Source organism: Nerophis ophidion, linkage group LG26 (genome assembly GCF_033978795.1).
Source record: "Nerophis ophidion isolate RoL-2023_Sa linkage group LG26, RoL_Noph_v1.0, whole genome shotgun sequence".
NCBI lineage: Eukaryota > Metazoa > Chordata > Actinopteri > Syngnathiformes > Syngnathidae > Nerophis > Nerophis ophidion.
The window spans coordinates 9400251-9427601 of NC_084636.1; the positions used below are offsets into that span (position 1 = coordinate 9400251).

Consider the following 27351-nt stretch of genomic DNA (forward strand, 5'->3'; position numbering starts at 1 on the left):
AAGCAATAATTGATGTTTTATTCATGCACTTTCTCTTGCTACTTCAAGGATTGTTTAAATCGTTCTTATTTTATTTTCAAATTTATTATGAGCCTGTGGAAAAAGTTTATTTTTGATATATACCTCCGAAGGCTGTAAATAGAAAAGAGGCACAAGATTTTTATTTAAATTTTGTTTGATATGCCATTGATATTTTTAAATAGTTATTATTATTATTATTATTTGAGACTTGAGGTTGCATGTCACTATAAAGTTATTATATAAGCCTTGCTTGTTCAATATTCAACGCAAAACTTGTTTGGGTCCCTATTAATAATTTGTTCAACCTCGGCCCGCGGCTTTGTTCAGTTTTAAATTTTGGCCCACTTTGTGTTTGAGTTTGACACCCCTGCATTAAACAGATAAAATACAATGACCATACCATGAATTGATTAACGTGGACCCTTAAACAAGTGGAAAAACTTATTGGGGTGTTACCATTTAGTGGTCATTTGTACAAAATATGTACTGTACTGTGCAATCTACTAATAAAAGTTTCAATCCATCAACCTAAAACACTATCAGTGGAGTATAAGAATTACCAAACATGTAAAATAGTGTCTATTTAATTTAGTTGAAAAAAAAAAAAATAGGTGGTCAAAACATTTCAGTGTGTGTAGAAGTATTTTTTGAGCACATTCAGCAATACCGCGATAATAATAACCGTGATAATTTTGGTCAATTTTCATATCGTAACATCCCTACTGAGAACATACACATATTCGTCCCTTTGGCCTGTTTATAAAAAAACACCAAAAAAACCTTTCCCTCCAATTTTTCATGTGTGAGCAAACGCCAAAACTCCCTGAGCATTCAGTGGCGCACATGTGAGCGACGGCAGACGTGCACACTCTTATGCGCATATCTTTTTATTCGATTTTTTGCCTGGCCTAGATTTGCCGTGAGCAGTGTGCAATTGCACAGGCGCGTACTTTTAGAGCAGGGGTAGGGAACTTATGGCTCTAGAGCCAGATGTGGCTCTTTTGAAAACTGCATCTGGCTCTCGGATAAATCTGAGCTGACATTGCTTAACACAATAAGTAATGAATAATTCCACTTGTGATCATGGTGTTAAAAATAACATTCAAAATATAAAACATTCTCATGCATTTTTATGTTCAAGAAGTTGCGTTAATGGTAAGAAGTAATTTATTTATTATTGGTTAGTGTTGGGCTTGCCCTCCTGGGGGTTCTTCAGACCACCAAGCACTGACATGAGAGCCTGTTTTAGGGTTAAAATAATGTTTTTTTTTTTCAATTAGTCTCTCAGTTGCTTTCCAGCAATTGTCTTTTTCTCTTTCATCCTCATTCGCCCTCTGGCTCCAGCCCCAACCCTGTCTCTCCTCCTGGCTGCTGCTTATAACAGAGCGACAGGTGATTAGATAACAAGGCCCAGGTGGGCCATCTACGCACCTGTCGCTGATTTCGAGGCCGGTGTTGGCAACATCCTGCTTTGCTGCAGGCCACGCCCCGTCCACAGTTAGCTTCGGAATAACAATGTTATTACAAAGAATAAGAGACCTATTATACTCTGGAAATGTTGGTCTTACTTAAAAATGCACGCGTTTAGTTGTGTTCAGTGTTAAAAAAAATATTATATGACTCTTAGGGAAATACATTTTTAAATATTTGGCTTCTTGGCTCTCTCAGACAAAAAGGTTCCCGACCCCTGCTTTAGAGGGAACGTTGCCTATGAGTTGCCATCCTTGGATAATTTATTCTGGCAAGTTGAATTTAGAGCTGTTGAGTTGTATGCAGTGACGTTCCTAAAATATTTGAATGACAAATATGAGGCTCATGGCTGAAAACAGGACAATAATTACCGGATGATGTCATTATCCTTTTGTGGGCTTTTCTGTACGGAGGCAATGGTTACATAAGCTAAGTGTCATGGTCCGTGACATGCTGTACGTGCAAAGAAGCCACCACTGTGCATCTTTAATTCCTGGAGCGGTCGAGAAGGACATAGAAAACATTCATGCAACACAAGCAGTGGACCTAAATTTAACCCGGTGCTTATATTATCTCATGGTTCCCATTCAGGCTATACTTTAAGCTCCTATATTGGCTTTTGTGGTTTTCTATGGACCTCAGGGTAGCGTACTTTTAGACCATATACTGGTTCTTTTGAATAGTCTAGGTCGGATAAAAAACTTTTATAGGAGATTATTCACAATGTATTTCTTGGTCTTGCAATTTGGTGATTTACTGGGTGTTGCTTTAACCTTTACTGTGTTGCACTTCAGCTTCAAATGACATATATGTATGTCAGTCATAAATAGCCCTGCTTTCCAAACACCCCCAACATGTATTGCCTTGACTATTGAACAAGGCTGTCAAACCGGTCAAATGTGAATGGACGCTCGTTTTGCAGAGTGAGTGACGCAATACAAGCTTCCAGAGATATTCGTCTCTTTGGGATGTAGTGTGCACACTAGGGATGCACCGAAATGAAAATTTTTGGCCGAAGCCGAAAAAAATTTAAACGCTTGGCCGAAGGCCGAATACCGAATAATGAATGCAGGTTTTCACAATTTTTTTTATATTGCATAAATAGCCTAGAATACATTTTTAGACATGTTTTTCAAATAAAGTAATTTTTTCTTGATTATTGACATTTTTTTAATATTCCAGTAGCCTTTGCTTTTCAACAAAAGCAGAGGTTTTTCATTTATATTAGGCTTTCAAACAAAACATCCATTCCAAAAAAAAAACAAAGTGCATTAAAGTGGATAAATCCACAACAAATGAATTATTGTCCTTTTGGCAAAAGTCTGCTTAGCCACAGTAGATAGGCTAATAATGTAAACAGAAGGCTCAAGTAAATCTCAATTAAGTGTGTGCGTGTAACCTCATACACTTATACAGGTACACAACATATCCCAGGCCAGAACAGATTTGTCAATAACAGTACTTCAGCTTCAGAATAAAAAGAAGGAAACTAACTATTTATAAAACAAATTTAATTAAATTTATTTTAATATAAATAACTTATTTTAATATAATTCCTTTGTCACTTTCCGACACTTTAAAATATGTCCACACTGCTGACATTTTTCCAAAAGCGCCGGGTTACTACGTCACTGCACGTTGGTTGATTGCGTCACCGCGTCAAAAAATTGCGTCAAACGCCACTATTCGGCCTTACTTTTAATTCATTCCACCGAAGGCCGAATGTGGCATTTTTTGCCATATTCGGCCGAATATATTCGGTTACCGATTAATCGGTGCATCCCTAGTGCACACATTGCTCATCTTCTTGACTGACTGCTGACAAGACGCTCACATGACCTGAGGATTTTACACTCAAGGATGCTCAAGCTTGTTGGAATCCTACAATCATACAAAGTGTAATGCCCATATTTGTCTTACACACCGGAATATAACCACAGTTTAGCCTTTGAAGCAGAGGTGTTTGACTGGGGTTTGTGACCTATGGGGGGTCGGCAGAGGTACTGCAGAGAGGTCTGGAAATTTCTGGCTTGTATTTTTTTTTACATATCTTGTTATATATTCAGTAGGGGTGTGACTCTTTGGGCAGCTAGCAATTCGATCTGAATCCGATTCCTGGGGTGACCGATTTAATTCTTAAAGGGGAACATTATCACAATTTCAAAAGGGTTAAAAACAATAAAAATCAGTTCCCAGTGGCTTGTTTTATTTTTCGAAGTTTTTTTTCTAAATTTTACACCTCCCCGGAATATCCCTAAAAAAAGCTTTAAAGTTCTTGATTTTCGCTATTTGCGATGCGACTGTCCATTTCCCTGTGACGTCATACAGGGCTGCCAAGACAAACAACATGGCGGTTACCACAGCAAGCTATAGAGACATTAGCTCGGATTCGGAATAGGATTTCAGCGGTTTAAGCGATTCAACAGATTATGCATGTATTTAAACAGATGGTGGGAGTATGGAGGCAGATACCGAAAACGAAATTGAAGAAGAAACTGAAGCTATTGAGCGAATAGCTATTGACGGTATTCGGCCATAGCATGGGTGTACCTAATGAAGTGGCCCATAGCATGGCTGCCTTATTAGCATCGCCGGTAAAATGTGCGGACCAAACCATCAAGACTTTCGCATCTTGTGACACTGGAGCAACTTAAATCAGTCGATTGGTAAGTGTTTGTTTCGCATTAAATGTGGTTATCTAGTTTCAAATGTACATACAGCTAGCGTAAATAGCATGTTAGCATCGATTAGCATAGCATGTTAGCATCGATTAGCTGGCAATCATGCTGCGACCAATTATGTCTGATTAGCCCATAAGTTAACAACATCAACAAAACTCACCTTTGTGATTTAGTTGACTTAATCGTTGCAAATGCATCTGCAGGTTATCCATACATCTCTGTGCCATGTCTGTCTTAGCATCGCCGGTAAAATGTGAAGACACTCTGGCACATTCATTGGGGGTCTGGCGGCAGACACTTTCGCATCTTCGGGCCAGTGGTGCAACTTGAATCCCTCCCTGTTAGTGTTGTTACACCCTCTGACAACACACCGACGAGGCATGATATCTCCAAAGTTCCAAAAAATAGTCGAAAAAACGGAAAATAACAGAGCTGAGTCCCGGTGTTTGTAATGTGTTGAAAATGAAAATGGCGGGTGTATTACCTCGGTGACGTCACCGATAAACAGAAAGGCGTTTAATTTGCCAAAATTCACCCATTTAGAGTTCGGAAATCGGTTAAAAAAATACAGGGTCTTTTTCCTGCAACATCAAGGTATATATTGACGCTTGCATAGGTTTGGTGATAATGTTCCCCTTTAATGGATTCTCGACTCAACACGAGTTTCGACTTAAACCGATTTTCGCAATTTGGGATAATATTCATAATGAAACTTTTTCAAAACAGGTTAAAGGTCAGAAAAGATTACTGCCTGAATTTTTTTAATTTTTTTAATGAAGTATTCTTCCATTTGTTCTTTCTGTTTGCCCTCAAGTAAACTGTGTGATAGCCTTGAAGCATTGGAATGTAGGACGTTGGAGTACTCCCTAAATATCTTATTTTTTCTTGAACAAAGGACCTGTATGTCCCATCTAGGGAGGGTGGGAGCTGGTTGCGCATTCAAGAAGGAGTGTCTTCCCGTTTGAGACTTAGATCAATTTGGGGAATGCGATTGAAAAGTTGTATCTAGATTGGTCTCCCAAAGCTTTGGTAATAAAATATCAAGACAAGCTACTCATTGTCTGGGATTCATTGAGAATCAGCTTATGTCTCATAAAAGAACTTGGGAGAGACCGGCAGTTTTAAATTCCCAGCAGAGGAAAGCCTGGTCCAACGCAACAATTCATATTAAAAAAATATCCATCCATTTTCTGCCGCTTGTCGCTTTCAGGTCACGGGGGGTGCTGCAGCCTGTCTATGCTGCAATTGGGTGGAAGGTGTCGCCAAAAATATGTATATATATTTTTTAAATACATTTTTGAAATTTATGAATCTATTTAGAATTGGGATGAATAAGAATTGCGATTTGGAAATGAATTGATTTTATTTTTTTTGTCCACCAGCCCAAATACGTAATTTTTCCACAAATAGAAATGTCTTTTAAATACACATTAATATTGTATGATCACACACATTGTAATGTAGTTTATAAATGGCAGTGTGTTTGAAATAAAAACATGATTAGCTACTAAAATATTAATGTTAGCATTCAAGATAGGTAGCGCTTAGTGTGCTCGTTGGCAGCTTGCTATTAGCGACGCTATACTGTATTACTTTAATATCTTGGTATTGTACAACAACAAGGTACATTTAGGGCCAGTCTAAGTGAAAACACAATTTTATACAATATAAATGAGTAGTGGGTAGTTGCTCCATCTCTCCATCAATTTGGGGGTCCCTGGAAAACGTTATAGATTCCTGCTCTAAAGTCATGCAAAACACCAGCATATATAGTTTTTGCAACTTGTCCCGTGTGCACCCCGCCTTCCGCCCAAATGCAGCTGAGAAAGGCTCCAGCACCCCCCGTGATCCCGAAGGAAATAAGTAGTAAGAAATGGATGGATGAAACTACAATAAGGGCATGGGTCCTCTTGCAATCTTAAAAAAAAAAAATCCAATGCAATATGTACGTGAATCGCCTTTTTTTTTATTAATAGTGATGAACTTAGTTTTACACTTGTACAGTTAAGAATGTCAAAATATTACTAAAAATGTCTGCATGTCCTACTCCGTTGCCTATGCTATTATTTTTCTGACAAAAACACCACAAGATGGCGCTGTTATTAAACACTCATTAGTCGTATTTGAAATTTCTCACACAGCTGAAATACATTCTAAGAAAATACCCCCTGTAACTTAAAGGTGTTTAGCCCAAACACCTTTAAAACCTCTTAATGCCCAAGCTGTTTTTTTGCATACATTTTTTAATTTCTCTTTGCTATTTGGGCTTATTGGTCCCTAATTAGAATAAAAACTAAGAATCATCTTTTGATCTGATGTATCAGTCCATAAGTAACAAATGTGTACTTCATGTTTAGTGACATGATAATTCTTATTTTTACACTTTTTTTCCCAAAATTCCATTGTATGTTATACTCTTCTGACACCACCAGATGGCAGTATAAGTGTCCACATAAGCGACCATAAGACCCCAATTCAGTAGTGTACACAATTTTGGAAATACGAACTATTAGGTGCAGTCCACGCATGTGGCCACGAAACCTTTAGAGGTTTAAAGGGACTGACAAGCACAAGTTTGTACATTTTAGGCAAGATAGGTTAGGAAAACATGGCAGCCCCCAAGCAAAAAGGTATTGACCAGGGGACAGGTGGGACTGGGCAACTAATTGTCCATAAGTCATTGACTATTTTTCTAATTATTAAAAAATTTAAGGGTTTTGATTTGAGGAAAAAAATATTTGTTTCTCAGCCGTACTCTGTTGTAATACACCTTTCCACCACTTGCAGCAGTCATGAAAGCATCAAACAAACCGAGGTCTCGAGCTAAAATCATAAAGAAGTTTGAGCGCAAAAATGATGACTAAAGTGGTGAAGCTGTTTTTTTCAATTGGGCTTCACGGTGGCAGAGGGGTTAGTGCGTCTGCCTCACAATACGAAGGTCCTGCAGTCCTGGGTTCAAATCCAGGCTCGGGATCTTTCTGTGTGGAGTTTGCATGTTCTCCCCGTGAATGCGTGGGTTCCCTCCGGGTACTCCGGCTTCCTCCCACTTCCAAAAACATGCACCTGGGGATAGGTTGATTCGCAACACTAAATTGGCCCTAGTGTGTGAATGTGAGTGTGAATGTTGTCTGTCTATCTGTGTTGGCCCTGCGATGAGTGGCGACTTGTCCAGGGTGTACCCCGCCTTCCGCCCGACTGTAGCTGAGATAGGCGCCAGCGCCCCCCGCAACCCCAAAAGGGAATAGGCGGTAGAAAATGGATGGATGGATGGACTATAACTGCATCAGCAGTTAAGTTATGAAGCATATTAATTATTATAATCTTGTGTATTTTATTTTATTTTTTATTTTTTTTATCCATCCATCCATTTTCTACCATTTGTCCCGTTCGGAGTTGCGGTGGGTGCTGGAGCCTCTCAGCTGCATTTGGGCGGAAGGTGGGGTACAACCTGGACAAGTCGCCAACTCATCACATTGTCAACACTAGCACAACATCATTGTTTGTCAATTTTTTTTTCGGCAGTTATTTATGAATTATATATTTGGTTAGTACTTGTTTTTCTAATCAGCCTGACCCAAGCCTACGGTTTGTGTTTTAATGAATAATCTTTGTGATTAACATATGGTTTCGTCATGATCCGCTGCCCGGATCATGTCATATTCTGGTTTTGTTCCGTTTTTGTATCACATCTTGTTAGTGTTTGACTTCCTTAGTTCCTGTTTGTTGCCATAGTCACGCATTAGTTTCACCTGCTTCTTGTTTCCGGACTCACCTGTTTGTAATTACTTACCTTATTTAAGCCTGCCTTTTCAGTTGACTCGTCCTCGCTTCCTAGTTTCTGTTCTATGCAACAGGTGACGACGCTGATTCCTGACTGTGGTAAAACTATTTTTGTACTTGCTAGCTTTCACGCTATGCTTCCTGTTTTCTAGCTCCCATGCTAGCTCTTTGTTTTGCCTGTTTATGCCTAGTGCAAGTTTTTCTGTTCTTAGTCTGTTTTTTAGTGTAAATAAATCATAATTTCTTACCTTCACGCTGTGTCCAAGTCCGACTGCATAATTGAGAGAACGAAACCGCACCACGATGCCAGCAAACCGTCACAGGTTTAATGTCATTTGACGAGGTTGTAAACTGTAAGTAGGTTAGATATAATTATTTAATATGATTTAAAATCAAGAGTGAGACTATTAGTTCAGTGTTAATGTTTGAGTGGGCCGCAGGCCCCTTTTTGTAGTGGAAAAAAGTTGGGCTGCGATGTCAAACAGTTTAAAATCTACTGTGCTTGTGTGTGTTCCAAACAATTCACTGGATAATCCATTGGGGGCGCCACAGGTGTGATTTATCGTCATGTGAACAGAATTAGGACAAATACAATTGAGAACAAATAGACGTCAGGCGTTCTACTGTGTTCAAACACACACTAAGCTTTAGGGTGTGATCTATTATTATTATTAATAACAATGGTGAAACCAACATAGGGATTTCCCAATCAGTCTTCACGTGCCTGATCCTTATACAATTATATCAACCAAACTGGTTTATTCTCAGTACGAGACTCAAGTATTCCTGTGCTCAAAAGTGCTACCATGTATCGGATATTTTTGTCACAACAATAATAAGCTTGTGCCATCATGTGAGTGCAGTTTGCCTTGAGGAGCTGCAGACTCAAAGCAACTATTGAAGAAGCCTTTTTTCTTTGCAAGTACACGTTTATCATGCAGTTCTCTACTTGTGTGTGTTGCAGGTACCCCAGTCAGCATGCCTATTGTTCGGAGCACAGCTTGTCTGGTCCAGGTGAGCCTGCTGAGGACAGGGACAACATCCCGGTTGACCGAACGCATCAACAGGACTCCGCAGAACCTCAGGTCTGTCCCTATTTTCTATAGAATTAGAATGATTATTTTTGCGCCGACACATGCTGTGTCACCTTGTCTGTGCCGGAGAGGTACTATTAGACTTGAGAACAACCCAGATGGCCGGTGGAGTGAGCGGGGTCAAGCCCTTATTGACCTCGTAAGAGGAGGTGGATCCTGGATAGGGTTCAGGATTATGGAGGCCTGTGCATGTTAAAGAAGTCCTCTGCAGTAACAATTTCCAGAATCGCAGATCTGACATATTTTAACTTGTTATGGTTAGTTTACAGCTTATTATCTCACTGAAAGCCTGGAACCATGCGTCAAAAGCTCCATAAAAAGAAGCCTAGTTCCACGTTGTCAGAAACTTATCTGACTAATGAGTCATAGAACAGGGGGGTGGGTGGAAGCTAGGGATGTGTATTGGCGGGGACTTTATGATACAGTACTGTGATATTGCGATGAATGGCAATATTCTACTTAGTTCACTGATGCATTTAGAATGCAGCTCCAAGTAAAAGATTTTTATGTATGTATGTATGTATGTATGTATGTACAGGTGCTGTTGCATATTATTAGAATCTCATGAAAAAGTTGATTTATTTCAGTAATTATATTCAGAATGTGAAACTTACATATTATATCAATTCATTACACACATAGTGATATATTTGAAATGTTTATTTCTTTAAATTTTGATGATTAGTACTGACAATTACTGAAAATCCCAAATTCAGTATCTCAGAAAATTAGAATATTAGTTACGACTAGTACCAAAAAATATTTTTTAGAAATGTGGGCCAACTGAAAAGTATGAACATGGAAAGTTTCAGCATGTACGGCAATCAATACTTAGTTGCAGCTCCTTTTGCCTGAATTGCTGCAGCAATACGGCGTGGCAAGGAGTCCACCAGTCTGTTGCACTCCTCAGGTGATATGAGAGCCCAGGTTGCTTTAATAGTGGCCTTCAGCTCGTCAGCATTGTTGGGTCTGGCATCTCGCATCTTCCGCTTTACAATACCCCATAGGTTTTCTATGGGGTTAAGGTCAGGTGAGTTTGTAGGCCAATCAAGAACAGGGATACCATGGTCCTTAAACCAGGTACTGGTAGATTTGGCACTGTGTGCAGGTGCCAAGTCATGTTGGAAAATGAAATCTTCACCTCCATAAAATTGGTCCGCGGCAGGCAGCATAAAGTGTTCTAAAACTTCTTGGTGGACTGTTGCATTGACCCTAGACCTCAGGAAACACAGTGGACCAACACCAGCTGATGACATGGCACCCCAGACCATAACCAATTGTGGAAATTTGACACTGGACTTCAGGCAACGTGGATTCTGTGCCTCTCCTGTCTTCTTCCAGACCATGGGAGCTTGATTTCCAAAGGAGATACAAAATTTACTTTCATCTGAAAACATAACTTTGGACCACTCAGCAGCAGTCCAGTCCTTTTTGTCTTGAGCCCAGGCGAGACGCTTTTGACGTTGGCTCTTATTCAAAAGTGGCTTTACACAAGAAATGCGACAGCTGAAGCCCATATCTTGAATACGTCGGTGCGTGGTGGTTCTTGAAGCACTGACTCCAGCTGCAGTCCACTCTTTGTGGATCTCCCCCACATTTTTGAATCGGTTATGTTTGACAATCCTCTCCAGGGCGCGGTTATCCCTCTTGCTTGTACACTTTTTTTCTACCACATCTTTGTCTTCACTTCGCCTCTCTATTAATATGCTTGGACACAGAGCGCTGGGAACATCCAACCTCTTTGGCAATGACCTTTTGTGTCTTGCCCTCCTTCTTTAAAGTATCAATGGTCATTTTTTTGACAGTTGTCAAGTCAGCAATCTTCCCCATGATTGTGTGTCATACAGAATCAAAACGAAAGGCCATTTAAAGGCTTTTCCAGGTGTTTTGAGTTAGTTAGCTAATTAGAGTGTGGCACCAGGTGTCTTCAATATCTGACCTTTTCACCATATTCTAATTTTCTGAGATGTTGAATTTAGGGTTTTCATTGGTTGTCAGCTATAATCATCTCCTTTTTGGCAAAAAACACTTCAAATGTATCAGTCTGTTTGGAATGAATGTATACATTCTACAAGTTTGACTTTCTAAATGGAATTAATGAAATAAATCAACTTTTTCATGATATTCTAATATGACCAGCACCTGTATGTACACTAGATGAACATTTATGTACACTATATGACCATGTATGTATGTATGTACACTAGATCAGTGGATCGCAACCTTTTTTCAGTGATGTACCCCCAGTGAACATTTTTTTAATTCAAGTACCCCCTAATCAGAGCAAAGCATTTTTGGTTGAAAAAAGAGATAGAGAAGTAAAATACAGCAATATGTCATCAGTTTCTGATTTATTAAATTGTATAACAGTGCAAAATATTGCTCATTTGTAGTGGTCTTTCTTGAACTATTTGGAAAAAAAGATATAAAAATAATGTACAACTTGTTGAAAAATAAACAAGTGATTCAATAATAAATAAAGATTTCTACACATAGAAGTAATCATCAACTTAAAGTGCTCTCTTCGGGGATTGTAATAGAGATCCATCTGGATTCATCAACTTAATTCTAAACATTTCTTCACAAAAAAAGAAATTTTCAACATCAATATTTATGAAACATGTCCACAAAAAATTAAGCTGTCAACACTGAATATTGCATTGTTGTATTTCTTTTCACAGTTTATGAACTTACATTCATATTTTGTTGAAGTATTATTCAATGAATATATTTATAAAGGATTTTTGTATTGTTGCTATTTTTAGAATATCTTTTTAAAATCTCATGTACCCCTTGGCATACCTTTTAAGTACCCCCAGGGGTACACCTACCCCCATTTGAGAACCACTGCCCTAGATGACCATAGTTAATTGGATAAACTAAGTAAAAAAATTAGTAGGAACTCAACTTACAAGCTTAATTGGTTCTGTGACACAGCTCTTAAGTCTGAGAGACTGTGTGGGTGTCAGGGGGACTGCATTGCAGTGGTTCAGATCCTACCTGTCAGATAGGTCCTTCTTTGTAAGGCTGGGGGACGCCACCTCTTCTTCTGCTCCGCTTTACTGTGGTGTCCCCCAGGGATCTATTCTAGGCCCCATCCTTTTTGCTCTATATCTCCTCCCTACCAACCGAGCAGTATAGCTCGGTTGGTAGAGCGGCCGTGCCAGCAACTTCAGGGTTGCAGGTTCGATCCCCACTTCCGCCATCCTAGTCACTGTCGTTGTGTCCTTGGGCAAGACACTTTACCCACCTGCTCCCAGTGCCACCCACACTGGTTTAAATGTAACTTAGATATTGGGTATCACTATGTAAAGCGCTTTGAGTCACTTGAGAAAAGCGCTATATAAATATAATTCACTTCACTTCACCCTCTTGGAGAGATTTTTAAAGGGGAACATTATCACAATTTCAGAAGGGTTATAACCAATAAAAATCAGTTCCCAGTGGCGTATTTTATTTTTCGAAGTTTTTTTCAAAATTTTACCCATCACGGAATATCCCGAAAAAAGGCTTTAAAGTGCCTGATTTTCGCTATCCGTAAATCCACCTGTCCATTTTCCTGTGACGTCACATAGTGACGCCAATACAAACAAACATGGCTGATAGAACAGCAAGATATAGCGACATTAGCTCGGATTTCAGTGGTTTAAGCAATTCAACAGATTACGCATGTATTGAAACAGATGGTTGGAGTGTCGAGGCAGATAGCGAAAACGAAATTGAAGAAGGAACTGAAGCTATTGAGCGAATAGCTATTGAAGCTATTCGGCGATCGCCTTCTAACCAACGTTTGCATATTTTGACCACTGGAGCAACTTGAATATGTCGATTGGTAAGTGTTTGTTTGGCATTAAATGTGGGTGGAGGGAAAGGCTAGATGCAAATATAGCTACAAATGTACATACAGCTAGCCTAATTAGCATGTTAGCATCGATTAGCTGGCAGTCATGCCGTGACCAAATATGTCTGATTAGCACATAAGTCAATAACATCAACAAAACTCACCTTTCTGATTTTGTTGACTTTGTCGTTGGAAATGCATCTGCTTTGAGTGTCGCAGGATATCCACCCATCTCTGTCGTAGTATTGCTAACGTCGGTAGAATGTGCAGAACAAACGAGGGACGTTCGCATCTTTTGACACCGGTGCAACTTGAATCCGTCGATTGGTATGTGTTTGTTTGGCATTAAATGTGGGTGGAGGGAAAGGCTGGATGCACATATAGCTACAAATGAGGCATAACGATGCAATATGTACATACAACTAGCCTAAATATCATGTTAGCATCGATTAGCATGTCGTGCTAATCGATGCACACTCCAAGTAAGTCAACTTGAATCCGTCCCTGATCATGTTGTTACACCCTCCCACAACACACCGACGAGGCATGATGTCTCCAAGGTACGGAAAACAGTCAAAAAAATGCAAAATAACAGCTGATTTGACTTTTGTGTTTAATGTGTTTGAGAAAATGGAGGATTGCTTCCGATTGTAACGTCACAGATGCAAGGTCATCGCTCCGACAGCGAAGAATTGAAAGGCGTTTAAATCGCCAAATTCACCCTTTTAGAGTTCGGAAATCGGTTAAAAAAACATATGTTTTTTTTTTCTGCAACATCAAGGTATATATTGACGCTTACATCGGTCTGGTGATAATGTTCCCCTTTAAGAGGCAAGGGGCGTCTTATCACTTTTATGCAGACAACTGCCGAATTTATATACCGATCTCAAAAGTCCACAGCCCCTTGATACCCTTCTCAACTGTCTAAGCGACATCAAGGCTTGGTTAGCCCAGAAGTTTTTGATAATAAATGAGGGAAATACGGAAATTTTTATTTTTGGTCCGGCCCCTCACTGACTTTGGACCATTGCAAAATTATGGGCGTCCCAAAGTCACCAGCCTTGGAGTCACTATACTCAGTGATTTTAAACTTAACAAACAAGTCAATGGCGTTTTTAAAATCGTGTTTTTATCACTTTCATCTTTTGGTAAAGGTTAAACCGTTTCTATCTTTTAACCTTTTTGAACAAGTCGTGCATGCTTTTATTTCAAGTTGCCTTGACTACTGCATTGCACTTTATGCTGGCATTAGCCAAAAAGTTATCTCCCGGCATTAGCCAAAAAGTTATCTCCCGGTTGCAGTTAATCCAGAACACGGCAGCACAACTTTTAACGGGGGCCAGGAAACTCGAGCATATAACCCCAATTCTTGAGACTTTACACTGGCTCCCTGTTAATTTTACAATTGATTTTAAAATATTGCTGTTTGCTTTGAAAGCTTTGCATGGACTTGCACCTCTTTACATCTCGGACCTCATCCAAATTTACACTCTTGCGCGTGCTCTGAGGTCCGAGAGCCAGCTCCAGCTCGTGGTGCCCAAGACAATACTTAAAGGGGAACATTATCACAATTTCAAAAGGGTTAAAAACAATAAAAATCAGTTCCCAGTGGCTTGTTGTATTTTTGGAATTTTTTTTCAAAATTTTACCGGTCACCGAATATCCCTAAAAAAAGCTTTAAAGTGCTTGATTTTCGCTATTTGCGATGCGACTATCCATTTCCCTGTGACATCATACAGTGCTGCCAATGTAAACAAACTATGGCGAATAGCACAGCAAGATATTGCGACAATAGCTCGGATTCAGACTCGGATTTCAGCGGCTTAAGCGATTCAACAGATTTTGCATGTATTGAAACGGATGGTTGGAGTATGAAAGTATTGAAGAAGAAACTGAAGCTATTGAGCGAATAGCTATTGACGCTATTCATAGCCGTAGCATGGCCGAATAGCTGCGTTAGCATCGCCGGTAAAATGTGCGGACCAAACGATCAGGACTTTCGCATCTCGTGACACTGGAGCAACTTAAATCCGTCGATTGGTAAGTGTTTGTTTCGCATTAAATGTCGGTGGAAGGAAACGTAATATAGTTGCAAATGCATCTACAGGTTATCCATACATCTCTGTTCCATGTCTGCTTTAGCACCGCCGGTAAATAGCATGTTAGCATCGATTAGCATAGCATGTTAGCATCGATTAGCTGGCAGTCAATATCAACAAAATATGTCTGATTAGCACATAAGTCGACATCAACAAAACTCACCTTTGTGATTTCGTTGACTATCGTTGCAAATGCATCTGCAGGTTATCCATACATCTCTGTGCCATGTCTGTCATCGCCGGTAAAATGTGGAGACACTCTGGCACATTCAATGGGGGTCTGGCGGCAGACACTTTCGCATCTTCGGGCCAGTGGTGCAACTTGAATCCCTCCCTGTCAGTGTTGTTACACCCTCCGACAACACACCAATGAGGCATGATATGATGTCTCCAAAGTTCCAAAAAATAGTTGAAAAAACAGAAAATAACAGAGCTGAGACCCGGTGTTTGTAATGTGTTGAAAATGAAAATGGCGGCTGTATTACCTCGGAGACGTCATGTTCTGACGTCATCGCAAAAAGAGCGATAAACAGAAAGGCCTTTAATTCGGCAAAATTCACCCTTTCAGAGTTTGGAAATCGATTAAAAAAATATATGGTCTTTTTTTCTGCACCGTCAAGGTATATATTGACGCTTGCATAGGTCTGGTGATAATGTTCCCCTTTAAAACCAGGGGAGACGGGGCCTTCTCTGTGGTCGGCCCTAAGCTCTGGAACACTCTGCCCCTCCATGTTCGAACTGCTCCCATAGTGCAGTGTTTTAAGTCTCGTCTTAAGACCAACTTTTATTGTCTGGCTTTTAACACTACGTGAGTTGTGTGGTCCTCTGTGTTTTTAAATTTAGATTTTTTATTTATTTTTTTAATTGGTTTTACCCTTTTAAAATTGTTTTTAATCATATTCATTTTTATATTGGTTTTATATGTTTTTATTTTTTGTTTTTATTCAGGCAATGGAGCTAAGGATAATATTTGAATACTGTTTTTAATATTGTTGTGCAGCACTTTGGAAACATTTTTGTTGTTTAGATGTGCTATACAAATAAAGTGGATTGATTAACTAAAAAAAATGGTATCTTGAATGAATGATGCTCATTTAAATAATTGAAATCAATTTAATTGGTGCCTCCCCCCAGCTTTGAGTCCCTATTGTAGGTCTCACATTTTTTTTAATGTTGTAATATGTGCTCAAATGTGCTTATTGTTATGTTTGCTAAGGTTTTTTTTTTCTCTTCCCAAACTAACCTTCCTCAGAAAGGCAGTATGGGATTGGCCTTTTTTCATCTCCATTCTCCATCCTCTGGTTCTCTCCTTCTTACCTTTTAATGTGGCACCGCTCCCGTGGTGGCCTAAGCAGCCTCATATTCTGTCCAACCCTGTCGTATTTATATTTCTTTTTGGATGGGTTGACTGTTGTATTTAATTGCACTCGTCTATGAATGAAAATGGCAACATTTGAACAAACATTTAAATAAGAAATATTGTATTCAAAACAGTACAATAGAATGTACCACTAACAACTACAGTGGTTTTATGAAGTTATTTTGGACTTGTACCGTATCTCATTCAGCTGTTCTTCTGTCAAACACACAATCAGCAGCTTTTCCATATTTTCTTGGATACATGTCTATTATTTTCACCAAGTTGACAACAGTTATTTTTGTTTTCTTTTTTAAATTTGAAGAATTGCTTGTCAGTACTGTGCTGCATTATCTCTTCCTTCCCATAGTTGGAATATCAAAGTTATGTCTATCTAGCTATAAGCTGATAATAGCAGAAAGACCAGATATTTTGGGCGGATCTTACGGGGTTCAGCGTGACATTTGCTATGCAAACTATTGGCGGGAATTATACTAGTTAGATTAGGACCTGTTTTGTGGCATTTTAAGTACGCCTTTAGCACACATGCTTGCCTTCAGCAAACTTTAGCCTTGCGGTTGGATAACAATGGGGGGTTATTTATCTTATGTTTGCGGTGCCACTAAACGCACCGCAAAATACACACCAAAATGACGTCAGTTTACTTGAAATGTTTGTCCAACCTTTCCTTCCCTTACAGCTAATGGGGCTGTTTTGTCAAAAACAGAGTATTTTTAGGAACTTGGTGTACTCTGTCACGCATGTGCGCAGAAAATGATCAATGTGTTGAAGCGACTGGCCTGACAAGGCAGTTTTGCAGACCTCATAGGACACACACACACACACACACACCTCTAACTCACTAAAACACTTTCGAATCAGCTTTAATTCAAACTGTAATACATTATTGTTCAAATTAAGTGAAGACTCCATTTTAATCTACAATATGGTTCAAAAAGTAACAAAACTCAAGGACCTAGAGGGGGGGAAATTATAATTGAAATAAGGTTTATGCGAGTCATTAAAAAGCATTAGAAGTAGAGATGTCCGATAATGGCTTTTTTGCTGATATCCGATATTCCGATATCGTCCAACTCTTAATTACCGATTCCGATATCTACCGATACATATGGAATTAACACATTTATTATGCCTAATTTTGTTGTGATGCCCCGCTAGATGCATTAAACAATGTAACACAGTTTTCCAAAATAAATCAACTCAAGTTAAGGAAAAAAATGCCAACATGGCACTGCCATATTTATTATTGAAGTCACAAAGTGCATTATTTTTTTTTAACATGCCTCAATATAGCAGCTTTGAATTTGGGACATGCTCTCCCTGAGAGAGCATGATGAGAAGGTTGAGGCGGGCGGTGTTTGGGGGAGGGGGGCGGCAGGGGTGTACATTGTAGCGTCCTGGAAGAGTTAGTGTTGCAAGGGTTTCTGGGTATTTGTTCTGTTGGGTTTATGTTGTGTCCGAAATTTGTCATCATTCTTGTTCGGTGTGGGTTCAAAGTGTGGCGCATATTTGTAACCGTGTTAAAGTTGTTTATACGGCCACTCTGTGTGACCTGTATGGCTGTTGACCAAGTATGCCTTGCATTCACTTGTCCATCCATCCATTTTCTACCGCTTATTCCCTTTTGGGGGCGCTGGCGCCTATCTCATGTTTCTGAAAATCCGTAGATATTATGTGATTGGGCCGGCACGCAAAGGCGGTGCCTTTAAGGTTTATTGGCGCTCTATACTTCCGTGTGCACAGCAGCTTTTTAAAAAGACATACATTTTACTTTTTGAAATCAATTCCAATAATTGCCGATATCACATTTTAAGGCATTTATCGGCCGATTATCTCGGCACTCCGATATTATCGGACATCTCTAATTAGAAGTCATTAAATAGATTCCGCAGAAATTAAGGCCTTAAGTGGCATTAAAAGGCATTAAATTCAATGTCCAGAGTCATTAAAAAATTTAATGCGTTAAAATCACACATGCATTTGTCAATTAAAGGCATGCAGCAGTTCTTTATTTAGTGTGACCAACAGAGCAACTGCTGCTGACGCCACAACTAGCACCAGCTGCTACTACCACAGAAAAATAAATACAATTAAACAAATTAACAGATTAAACAGTTTTTAGCGAGTAAAAGTTAATGTAAACTTTTCAATTATTCAAGATTATCATTGTCAAATGCTTGCAATTTTGTCTACACAGACTGTTCTGTATAGAGAAATATCCCACTGTGGTAGGACATTTGGCGTTAAATTTGTTTTGAGTAAGTGGCCTTGTGGTAGAGTGTCCGCCCTGAGATCGGTAGGTCGTGAGTTCAAACCCCGGCCGAGTCACACCAAGGACTATAAAAATGGGACCCATTACCTCCCTGCTTGGCACTCAGCGTCAAAGGTTGCAATTGGGAGTTCAATCATCAAAATGATTCCAGAGCGCGGCCACCGCTGCTGCTCACTGCTCCCCTCAGTTCCCAGACGGTGCTCAAGGGCATGGGTCAAATGCAGAGGTTAATTTCACCACACCCAGTGTGTGTGTGGAAATCAGTGGTACTTTTAACTTTAATTAAATTAGTTTCACTGAAACCCTGGGGAAGTATCTATAGGTAGAGTGTACCCCGCCTTCCGCTCAAATGCAGCTGAGCTGGGCTCCCGTGACCCCAAAAAGGACAAGCAGTAGAAAATGGATGGATGGATAGTAGCAAACTGCTCAGTCAGCATTATTACACTAAGTTGATTGTAAACAACATTTAAAGCCTATGCAGAGTTAGATAAAGTTGTTGGCTGCTAAATAGTTGTGATGCTTCAAATTCAGACACTAGCATCTTGTGTTATTAAGAAGAATTCAGGGGTTGCCTACAGCTACAACTGTTCCCCCCGCCCCCCGACCTAATTGGATTTATTTGCTTTGGTAGACCAAGCACCCAGCGTCTACAGAAGACCGGGAGGATAATTGAATATCGATGTTGATAGCAGCATTTTTTTATGTCACTTTTTGTAAGATGGTTTAAATCAGTGGTGTCCAAAGTGCGGCCCGGGGGCCATTTGGGGCCCACAGGTCATTTTTAATGGCCCCACGGCACATTTAAAAAATACTATGGAAAAAAAATGTTAGAACATAAAAGTGGTATAAAAGAGCAAACAGGTGAAATGTAACAAGAACATGTTGCAATGTTTACTCTAATAACAGAGCTGTTTCTTTCTTAAAAAAAAAAAAAAATAGTGACTCAAAATCAATTATGAATTATTGACCAGTTCAAGGTTACAATTACGTCACATTAAATATTCCACTTTAAGATATTTTTTGGGGCAAATGTTGGACATTTTGTGTTTGCCATATAAAAAACTGAACTGTTTTCTTTTTTATAAGAATGGCCTAAAACGAACAAACAAAAAAAAAAAAACGTAAAAAAAACAAAACTTAGAATTGACGGACAGATCTGGAGTTGATCTCGAGATTATTGTGTTAAAAGTAAACAGTAAAAAAAAAAAAAAAATTATAATTTATTTTTTAACACTTTAATGCAGGGGTAGGGAACCTATGGCTCTCGAGCCAGATGTGGCTCTTTTGATGACTGCATCTGACTCTCAGATAAATCTTAGCTGACATTGCTTAAAACGATAAATAATGAATAATTCCGTTGGTAATCACAGTTTTGATTGATTGATTGAAACTTTTATTAGTAGATTGCACAGCACAGTACATATTCCGTACAATTGACCACTAAATGGTAACACCCGAATAAGTTTTTCAACTTGTTTAAGTCGGGGTCCACGTAAATCAATTCATGGTATGTGTTAAAAACAATGTTGAAAATATAAAACATTCTCATGCATTTTGATCTATCCATCAGTTTTCTACCCCACCAGTTCAAGACTCTGCATTAAGAAGTATTTTATTTATTATTGGTTAGCTTCAGAATAACAATGTTATTAAAAAGAATAAGAGACTTATTATACTCTAAAACGTTTGGTCTCACTTAAAAATGCACGCATTTAGTTATATTCAGTGTTAAAGAATATTATATGGCTCTCACAGAAATACATTTTAAAATATTTGGCTTTCATGGCTCTCTCAGCCTAAAAGGTTCCCGAAACCTGCTTTAATGAGTACAGCCCTTTTGGATCAGTGTGTTTTATTTTTAAGTGTCATTGCACAAATAATAATGAATTAAAATCAAATGTGTTATGAGTTGTTGACCTTTTTCCGGCTTCAATTATTATATAATCTCAAACATTCTACTTCAAAATTTTATTGGGTGAAAATATTGCATATTTTGTGTTTTTTTTTCAATTAAAAAGAACATGGTTTTCTTTGACAAAAAGAGCATACAACTTAAATCTTTGAAAACGTCATATTGACAGATAGACCTAATGTTGATCTAGAGCAGGGGTGCCCACACTTTTTCTGCAGGCGAGCTACTTTTCAATTGACCAACTCGAGGGGATCTACCTCATTTATATATATCATTTATATTTATTTATTTATGAAAGAGACATTTTTGTAAACAAGTTAAATTTGTTTAATGATAATACAAGCATGTGTAACACATATAGATGTCTTTCTTTCACAAAGACAAGAATATAAGTTGGTGTATTACCTGATTCTGATGACTTGCATTGATTGGAATCAGACAGTAATGATGATAACGCCCACATTTTCAAATGGAGGAGAAAAAAAGTTGTCCTTTCTGTACAATACCACATGAAAGTGGTTGGTTTTTGGCATCTAATTCATCCAGCTTCCATACACTTTACGAGAAAAACATTGGCGGCAAATTCCGTAGCTTGCTTGATTGACATTCACGGCACCCGAGGGTATTGTGAGATGACGCTGGCTGCTGCCAGTTCATTATTATGAAAAAATGACAGAGAGGAAGGCGAGAAACACTTTTTATTTCAACAGACTTTCGCGCCGTCCCTTCCGTCAAAACTCTAAAGGCCGACTGCACATTTCCTATCTTCACAATAAAAGCCCTGCTTCATGCTGCCTGCGCTAACAAAATAAGGGTCTCGGAAAGCTGGCGTGCACAAGTGATGTGCACGCCAGCTTTCTGAGGGATCGCTTGTGCACGCCAGTTTTCCGAGACTCTGTATTTAGTTAGCGCAGGCAGCATGAAGCAGGGCTTTTATTGTGAAGATAGGAAATGTGCAGTCCTTCCTCTCGGTCATATTTTCATAATAATGATCTTGCAGCAGCCAGCGTCATCTCACAAGACCCTCCGGTACCGTGAATGTCATTTAAGTGACGTCTTGGTGAAGATTGATCATCACTAATTTTTAGGTCTATTTTTTTTAAAAGCCTGGCTGGAGATCGACTGACACACCCCCCGCGGTCGACTGGTAGCTCGCGATGGACGTAATGGGCACCCCTGATCTAGAGATTTAAAACTTGAATAATAATACAAATAATAATACTGAATAATGACACATTTTTAACATTTCATTTTTACCAAAACCCTTTGTGGTCCCCGGGATCAAGCCTGAGTGGAGGCATAAATGTATATTTTTACACATATATTGTACTGGTTTTTAAAATAAATGGCCCCCGCTTGCTTTGATTATTCAGTGTGCGGCCCTCAGTGGAAAAAGTTTGGACACCCCTGGTTTAAATGTTACTTAAAACCTTAACTTTGTGGTTGATTCATATTTGTCTCCATAGGAGGTGGAAGAATGGACGACACACACCTCCTACACTGTGGGACAAGAGGCTGAGACAGCAGCACACAACGTACATCAACAACAGGTATAAAAATCATGTATTTGCTCGTGCAAACCTGTCACACGTTTGTTTTCTTTATGTCTATGCAGACTGTGAATCCACATGGAGCAGAGGAAGAAGCCAACTCGGAGTCCGATATTGTACCAGTCGCCAACGAGCCAGAACCCTCAGCAGACCGTGTCGTTGATTCGGACCCGCAGACAAAAACCCGTGTCCAATACCAGGACCGTGACCAGGAAGCTCCTGTTTCCTCCACATTAGAGCTAATTTCAGCATCCGAAGATGCCCCGCGACCCGACAAGCTCCTCGACGCTGACTCCGCCACTGCTGCTGCTGACTCGGACCCTGTTACAATTCCGCATGAAGCCGACAACACACCTACCTCAGAGAGTGCTGCTCCGACTCACACAGGGTAAGAGTTTCATTTGGTAGTTGTATCACAAACTGAAGCGTCAAAGTATACCAAAGGCCTCATGTGTTAAGCTTGCGTGTGCACAAAATCCTGGCGTACGCCACTTTTTCACGGCAAAGATGCTATGTTGAGCGTGGAACAGTGCGCTGCCTCATGCCAACATAATGCTTCACGTGCACACATTTCTACAAGCTGCGGATATTTTGCCGACATATAGAGGTGGTCGTTCAGGCTTCGCCAATATTTGATTTCAACAATGCTTCATTTCATTTTTATATAATTATTCACAAGGACGTCTATTTATCTTGGCGATCTTTTTTTTTACCACCTATTGCTGTCATAATGTGTTTTTGACACCAGCAAACATGCTTGGCCATGTTTGCCAACACTGGCACCGGGGAGGGTGGAGGAATGGGCAGACTTTGTGTCACGTGGCAAGTAACTCTCCTGGGTTGTAATCATAAATTGAGTAATCAAACAAGTAGGGGTGTGGAAAAAAATCGATTCGAATTTATTTTCTTTTTTTTTTTTTTATCAATCCAACAAACCACTACACAGCAATACCATAACAATGCAATCCAATTCCAAAACCAAACCTGACACAGCAACACTCAGAACTGCAATAAACAGAGTAATTGAGAGGAGACACAAACACGACACAGAACAAACCAAAAGTAGTGAAACAAAAATGAATATTATAAACAACAATATCAAGTTATTAGTTATAATTTCAGCATAGCAGTGATTAAAAATCCCTCATTTACATGATCATTAGACATTTATAAAAATTAGGTTGATTGGCAACACTAAATTGGCCCTAGTGTGTGAATGTGAGTGTGAATGTTGTCTGTCTATCTGTGTTGGCCCTGCGATGAGGTGGCGACTTGTCCAGGGTGTACCCTGCCTTCCGCCCGATTGTAGCTGAGATAGGCGCCAGCGCCCCCCCGCGACCCCAAAAGGGAATAAGCGGTAGAAAATGGATGGATGGATGGATGGATAAACAACAATATCAAGTTATTAGTTATAATTTCAGCATAGCAGTGATTAAAAATCCCTCATTGACATTATCATTAGACATTTATAAAAATGAAAAAACAAGAACAATAGTGTCACAGTGGCTTACACTTGCATCGCATCTCATAAGCTTGACAACACACTGTGTCCAATGTTTTCACAATGATAAAATAAGTCATATTTTTGGTTCGTTTAATAGTTAAAACAAATTTACATTATTGCAATCAGTTGATGAAACATTCTCCTTTACAATTATAAAAGCTTTTAAAAAAAAAATGTACTACTCTGCTAGAATGTCAGCAGACTGGGGTAGATGCTGCTGAAATCCTATGTATTGAATGAATACAGAATCGTTTTGAATCGGAAAAATATCGTTTTTGAAACGAAAAAATACATTTATAATCGAATCGCGACCCCAAGAATCGATATTGAATCGAATCGTGGGACTCCATAAGATTCGCAGCCCTACAAACAAGTCTCTGTTTTTCGTATCCGTTTTGATAAGCTGGCATGTTTAAATTTAATAGATAGCAAGCCAAATATTACATACTTTTTACATGAACCTCTAATCTGGCTGTGAACACGTTATAAATTACACATTATATTTATCTTGGAGGTAATTAGAGTCACCTCCCTTTGTAGCTCTCTACAAGTTTTACGTATTAATGCAGCGGCTATCTTTTTAAACGGGATGCAGCACTACTTTTTCCCCGGTACACTCGCCTGTTTTGGCCATGTACATCAATACTCTTTCTCACCTTCTTCGTTATGCCGTACCACTTATTTCCTATTTGTTCTTGTTTGCGGTTCTGACTCCACAGTATTGACAAGCTCACAATCTCAACCCTCTTTTGTGCGCTGGAAACAGGAGAAAGAAGCACCTCCTTCTGACTCTTATTTAATTCTGATTGAACATACTGTGCAGGTTTCTGGCACATGGCTATTTTCAATAAGATTTGCGTATTTATAAGGGTTCGGCCATGCAGAAATCTGGGATCAATTCCAGGTTGATATGTACAGAAATGTGCTTGGATTAATATGTGCGCACACTTTAACATCTAGGTGTCAAAATCAAGGCCCGCGGGCCAGATCCAGATTATTTGTGGCCCCAGGGATGGTATTTGATTAGAATCAGAACCGGCCCGAAGGCCACAGCCGTTTGCTGCTGTTTTGCATGCACCAATACTACATCAGTGAAGGCGCTAGGAATATTCAAGTCATAAAAATGGTGTCCGACAGTAAATTTTTAGGGTCCCATTTTTTCGTAATGTTTCGAAAACAGACGATGAATGTATGCATTATTCTGTTATAACTCACATTCTATATTGTATTTTGGAAAAAGGTTGTCATGGACGTTATTTAATAAAAAAAAACAAAAACAAAAAAAAAACACATGTAAATATCCATCCATCCATCCATTTTCTACCGCGTTCCCTCCGGGTACTCCGGCTTCCTCCCACTTCCAAAGACATGCACATGTAAATATATTCAGTTATAAACATTCATTCGCTTTCTTCTCTCCTTTATGGATCTAAACTTTACAGCTGCTTGTATTTTTTTCTATGTTTTTATTGTAATATTTTCAGAATGTGTTTGTTGTATTTTTGGCCAAAGTAAAACAAAGAATGAATCTGAAGTTGTTTTTATTTTTAATGCCATGTTTTTAATAGTCCGGTCCTCGGGTGCACAAATTTTCCTCTATCGGGCCCCTGAGATAAAAGGAGTTTTACACCCCTGCAGTTTAACACATCTGAATTTTTTCTTGTGTATGCTGTTTTTTGAATTTAAACATACGCCATTTTTTTAGTAGGAAATCCACGCAACTCTTAATCCATGAGGCCCTTGGTCCTTCCTATATGAAGTCATTTTCCCAAAAAGTGTTGCACAGTGTGTTGTAAACTCCTCCCTCACTAACGGAGATTGCTAATGGACATGGTGGACTGAAGAGATGATGAAGGGCATCTTCTGGGTGCCACCTTCTTGAAGGACGGCTGCCTTTCTCACGGAGGGCCATTACATCTCCACCTCCACTTTCCTCGTGTGCATCAGTTTGTCTGCCTCTTCCCCGACATCTTGAGGAGATGTGGTAAACGCCATGTCCTTTCTTTCCCCCGTAGTGCAGTGCGGGTTGCCAGTTCAGGAGATGAGCCCCCAGCAGACAGCTTTGTCTTTGCTGAGCACTCTGACTCGCAATGCGGGGTCATTCCCGCCAAACTGGCAACCTGTGAAAACTCCCCTTTCGGCAGCCCTCTCTCCAGGTGAGTTTGCAAGCCCCCTCTTACGTCAGCGTAAATCCAAGTGCAAGTCGAGACTGGTGTAATCAAGTCCGCTTTGCCTCCATCGACCGCTGACCTTCTTGTCCTTTCCCGTTTCACTTTTAATCCAGCCGCCATCTGCTTACTCATCACCGCAATGAATCTAACCTAATTGTTGCTACGTCATGGCGCCATCACTCACGTGTGTCCCCCACCCTCCTGCCCTCACTTTCTGATGTAGAGAAGACAAGGCTGACACAGAGGACCAGCAGTCGGACCAGAACCAGGATTCGGGTCCAGAAGCAGTGGCTGAATCCAGTGCGGGCCGTGAGGAACAAGAGCGGGAGGAGGGACAGGCTGACACGGAACCGGAGAACAACCTCCCAGCCTCGCAGCACCAAGAGCAGCAGGTCAGTCTGGTTTGAAAAATTAAAACACTTAAAATGTCAACAGCAGGCCTCGAATGTTTACTTTTTAAGGTCAAGGCAAGTGTTGCCTTAAAGGAGGGCTCATATTTTAGGGCACCAAGACAACCATTGTATGTGTATGTCAATGTGTATATATTAGAGATGCGCGGATAGGCAATTATATCATCCGCATCCGCAGAACCAAAGTCGTCATCCACTCGCCGTCCACCCGAACCATCATTTTATCAGGACCGTACCCGCACGCCAACCGCCCGCCGAAATACATCAGAGGATGTCCGCCTTTACAATTCAAAGAGCTATTTGAACCTGCTTCACAGAGTAATGTCGACAATTGGAGCCGCTAACGTTCCCGCGATTATTCAATAGCGTTCATCCTGATTACAAGAAAATGGGCGTGCTGTGTAGCCATTGCCTTGAACACCTTCAACAACATGTACGAACCGATTGTTGGTCCGGCAACATGTTGTGTACAGCTTTCACAGTTACACGTTCAAGATTGAAAGGCATACTGGGTGATACAGAGTACACTGATGGTTGTGATATTAACAACTTTAACACTTACTAATACGCGCTACGCTGTGAAGTCACACCCAACAAGATTGACAAAACACATTTCGGGAGAACATCCTCACAGTAACAAAACATAAACGCAACACAACAAATACCCATAATCCCTTTGTATCCGTGATCCTTCCTGAATATATTTTACACCCCCGCACCCCCAACCCCGCCCACCTTACCGACCCACGGGGGGGGGGGTTTGCTGCTAGCGGGGTGTATAAAATAGTCAGGAAGTGTAATGAATACAAAGGATTATGGGTATTTGTTGTGTTGCGTTTATGTTGTGTTACTGTGAGGATGTTCTCCCGAAATGTGTTTGTCATTCGGGCGGCATAGCTCGGTTGGTAGAGCGACCGTACCAGCAACTTGAGGGTTGTAGGTTCAATTCCCGCCTCCGCCATCCTAGTCACTGCCGTTGTGTCCTTGGGCAAGACACTTTACCCACCTGCTCCCAGTGCACCCCACACTGGTTTAAATGTAACTTAGATATTGGGTTTCACTATGTCAAGCGCTTTGAGTCACTAGAGAAAAGCGCTATATAAATATAATTCAATTCAATTCTTAATTGGTGTGGCTTCACAGCGTAGCGCATATTACTAAGAGTGTT

At 39.9% G+C, this 27351-nt stretch overlaps 1 protein-coding gene across 3 annotated transcripts in view; it reads left to right on the top strand.

Moving 5' to 3' along the window:
• The window catches only part of suco (SUN domain containing ossification factor), a 128071-nt gene that overhangs the window by 48531 nt on the left and 52189 nt on the right, over positions 1-27351 (top strand). For 2 of the 3 annotated variants that reach the window (XM_061888602.1, XM_061888603.1), the window contains exons 3-7: positions 8917-9037; positions 22015-22098; positions 22164-22486; positions 25618-25758; positions 25997-26165. In XM_061888602.1, the coding sequence (XP_061744586.1) occupies positions 8917-9037; positions 22015-22098; positions 22164-22486; positions 25618-25758; positions 25997-26165 (838 nt within the window). The remainder of the gene's footprint in view (positions 1-8916; positions 9038-22014; positions 22099-22163; positions 22487-25617; positions 25759-25996; positions 26166-27351) is intronic. The other variant, XM_061888604.1, reaches the window with a different exon arrangement.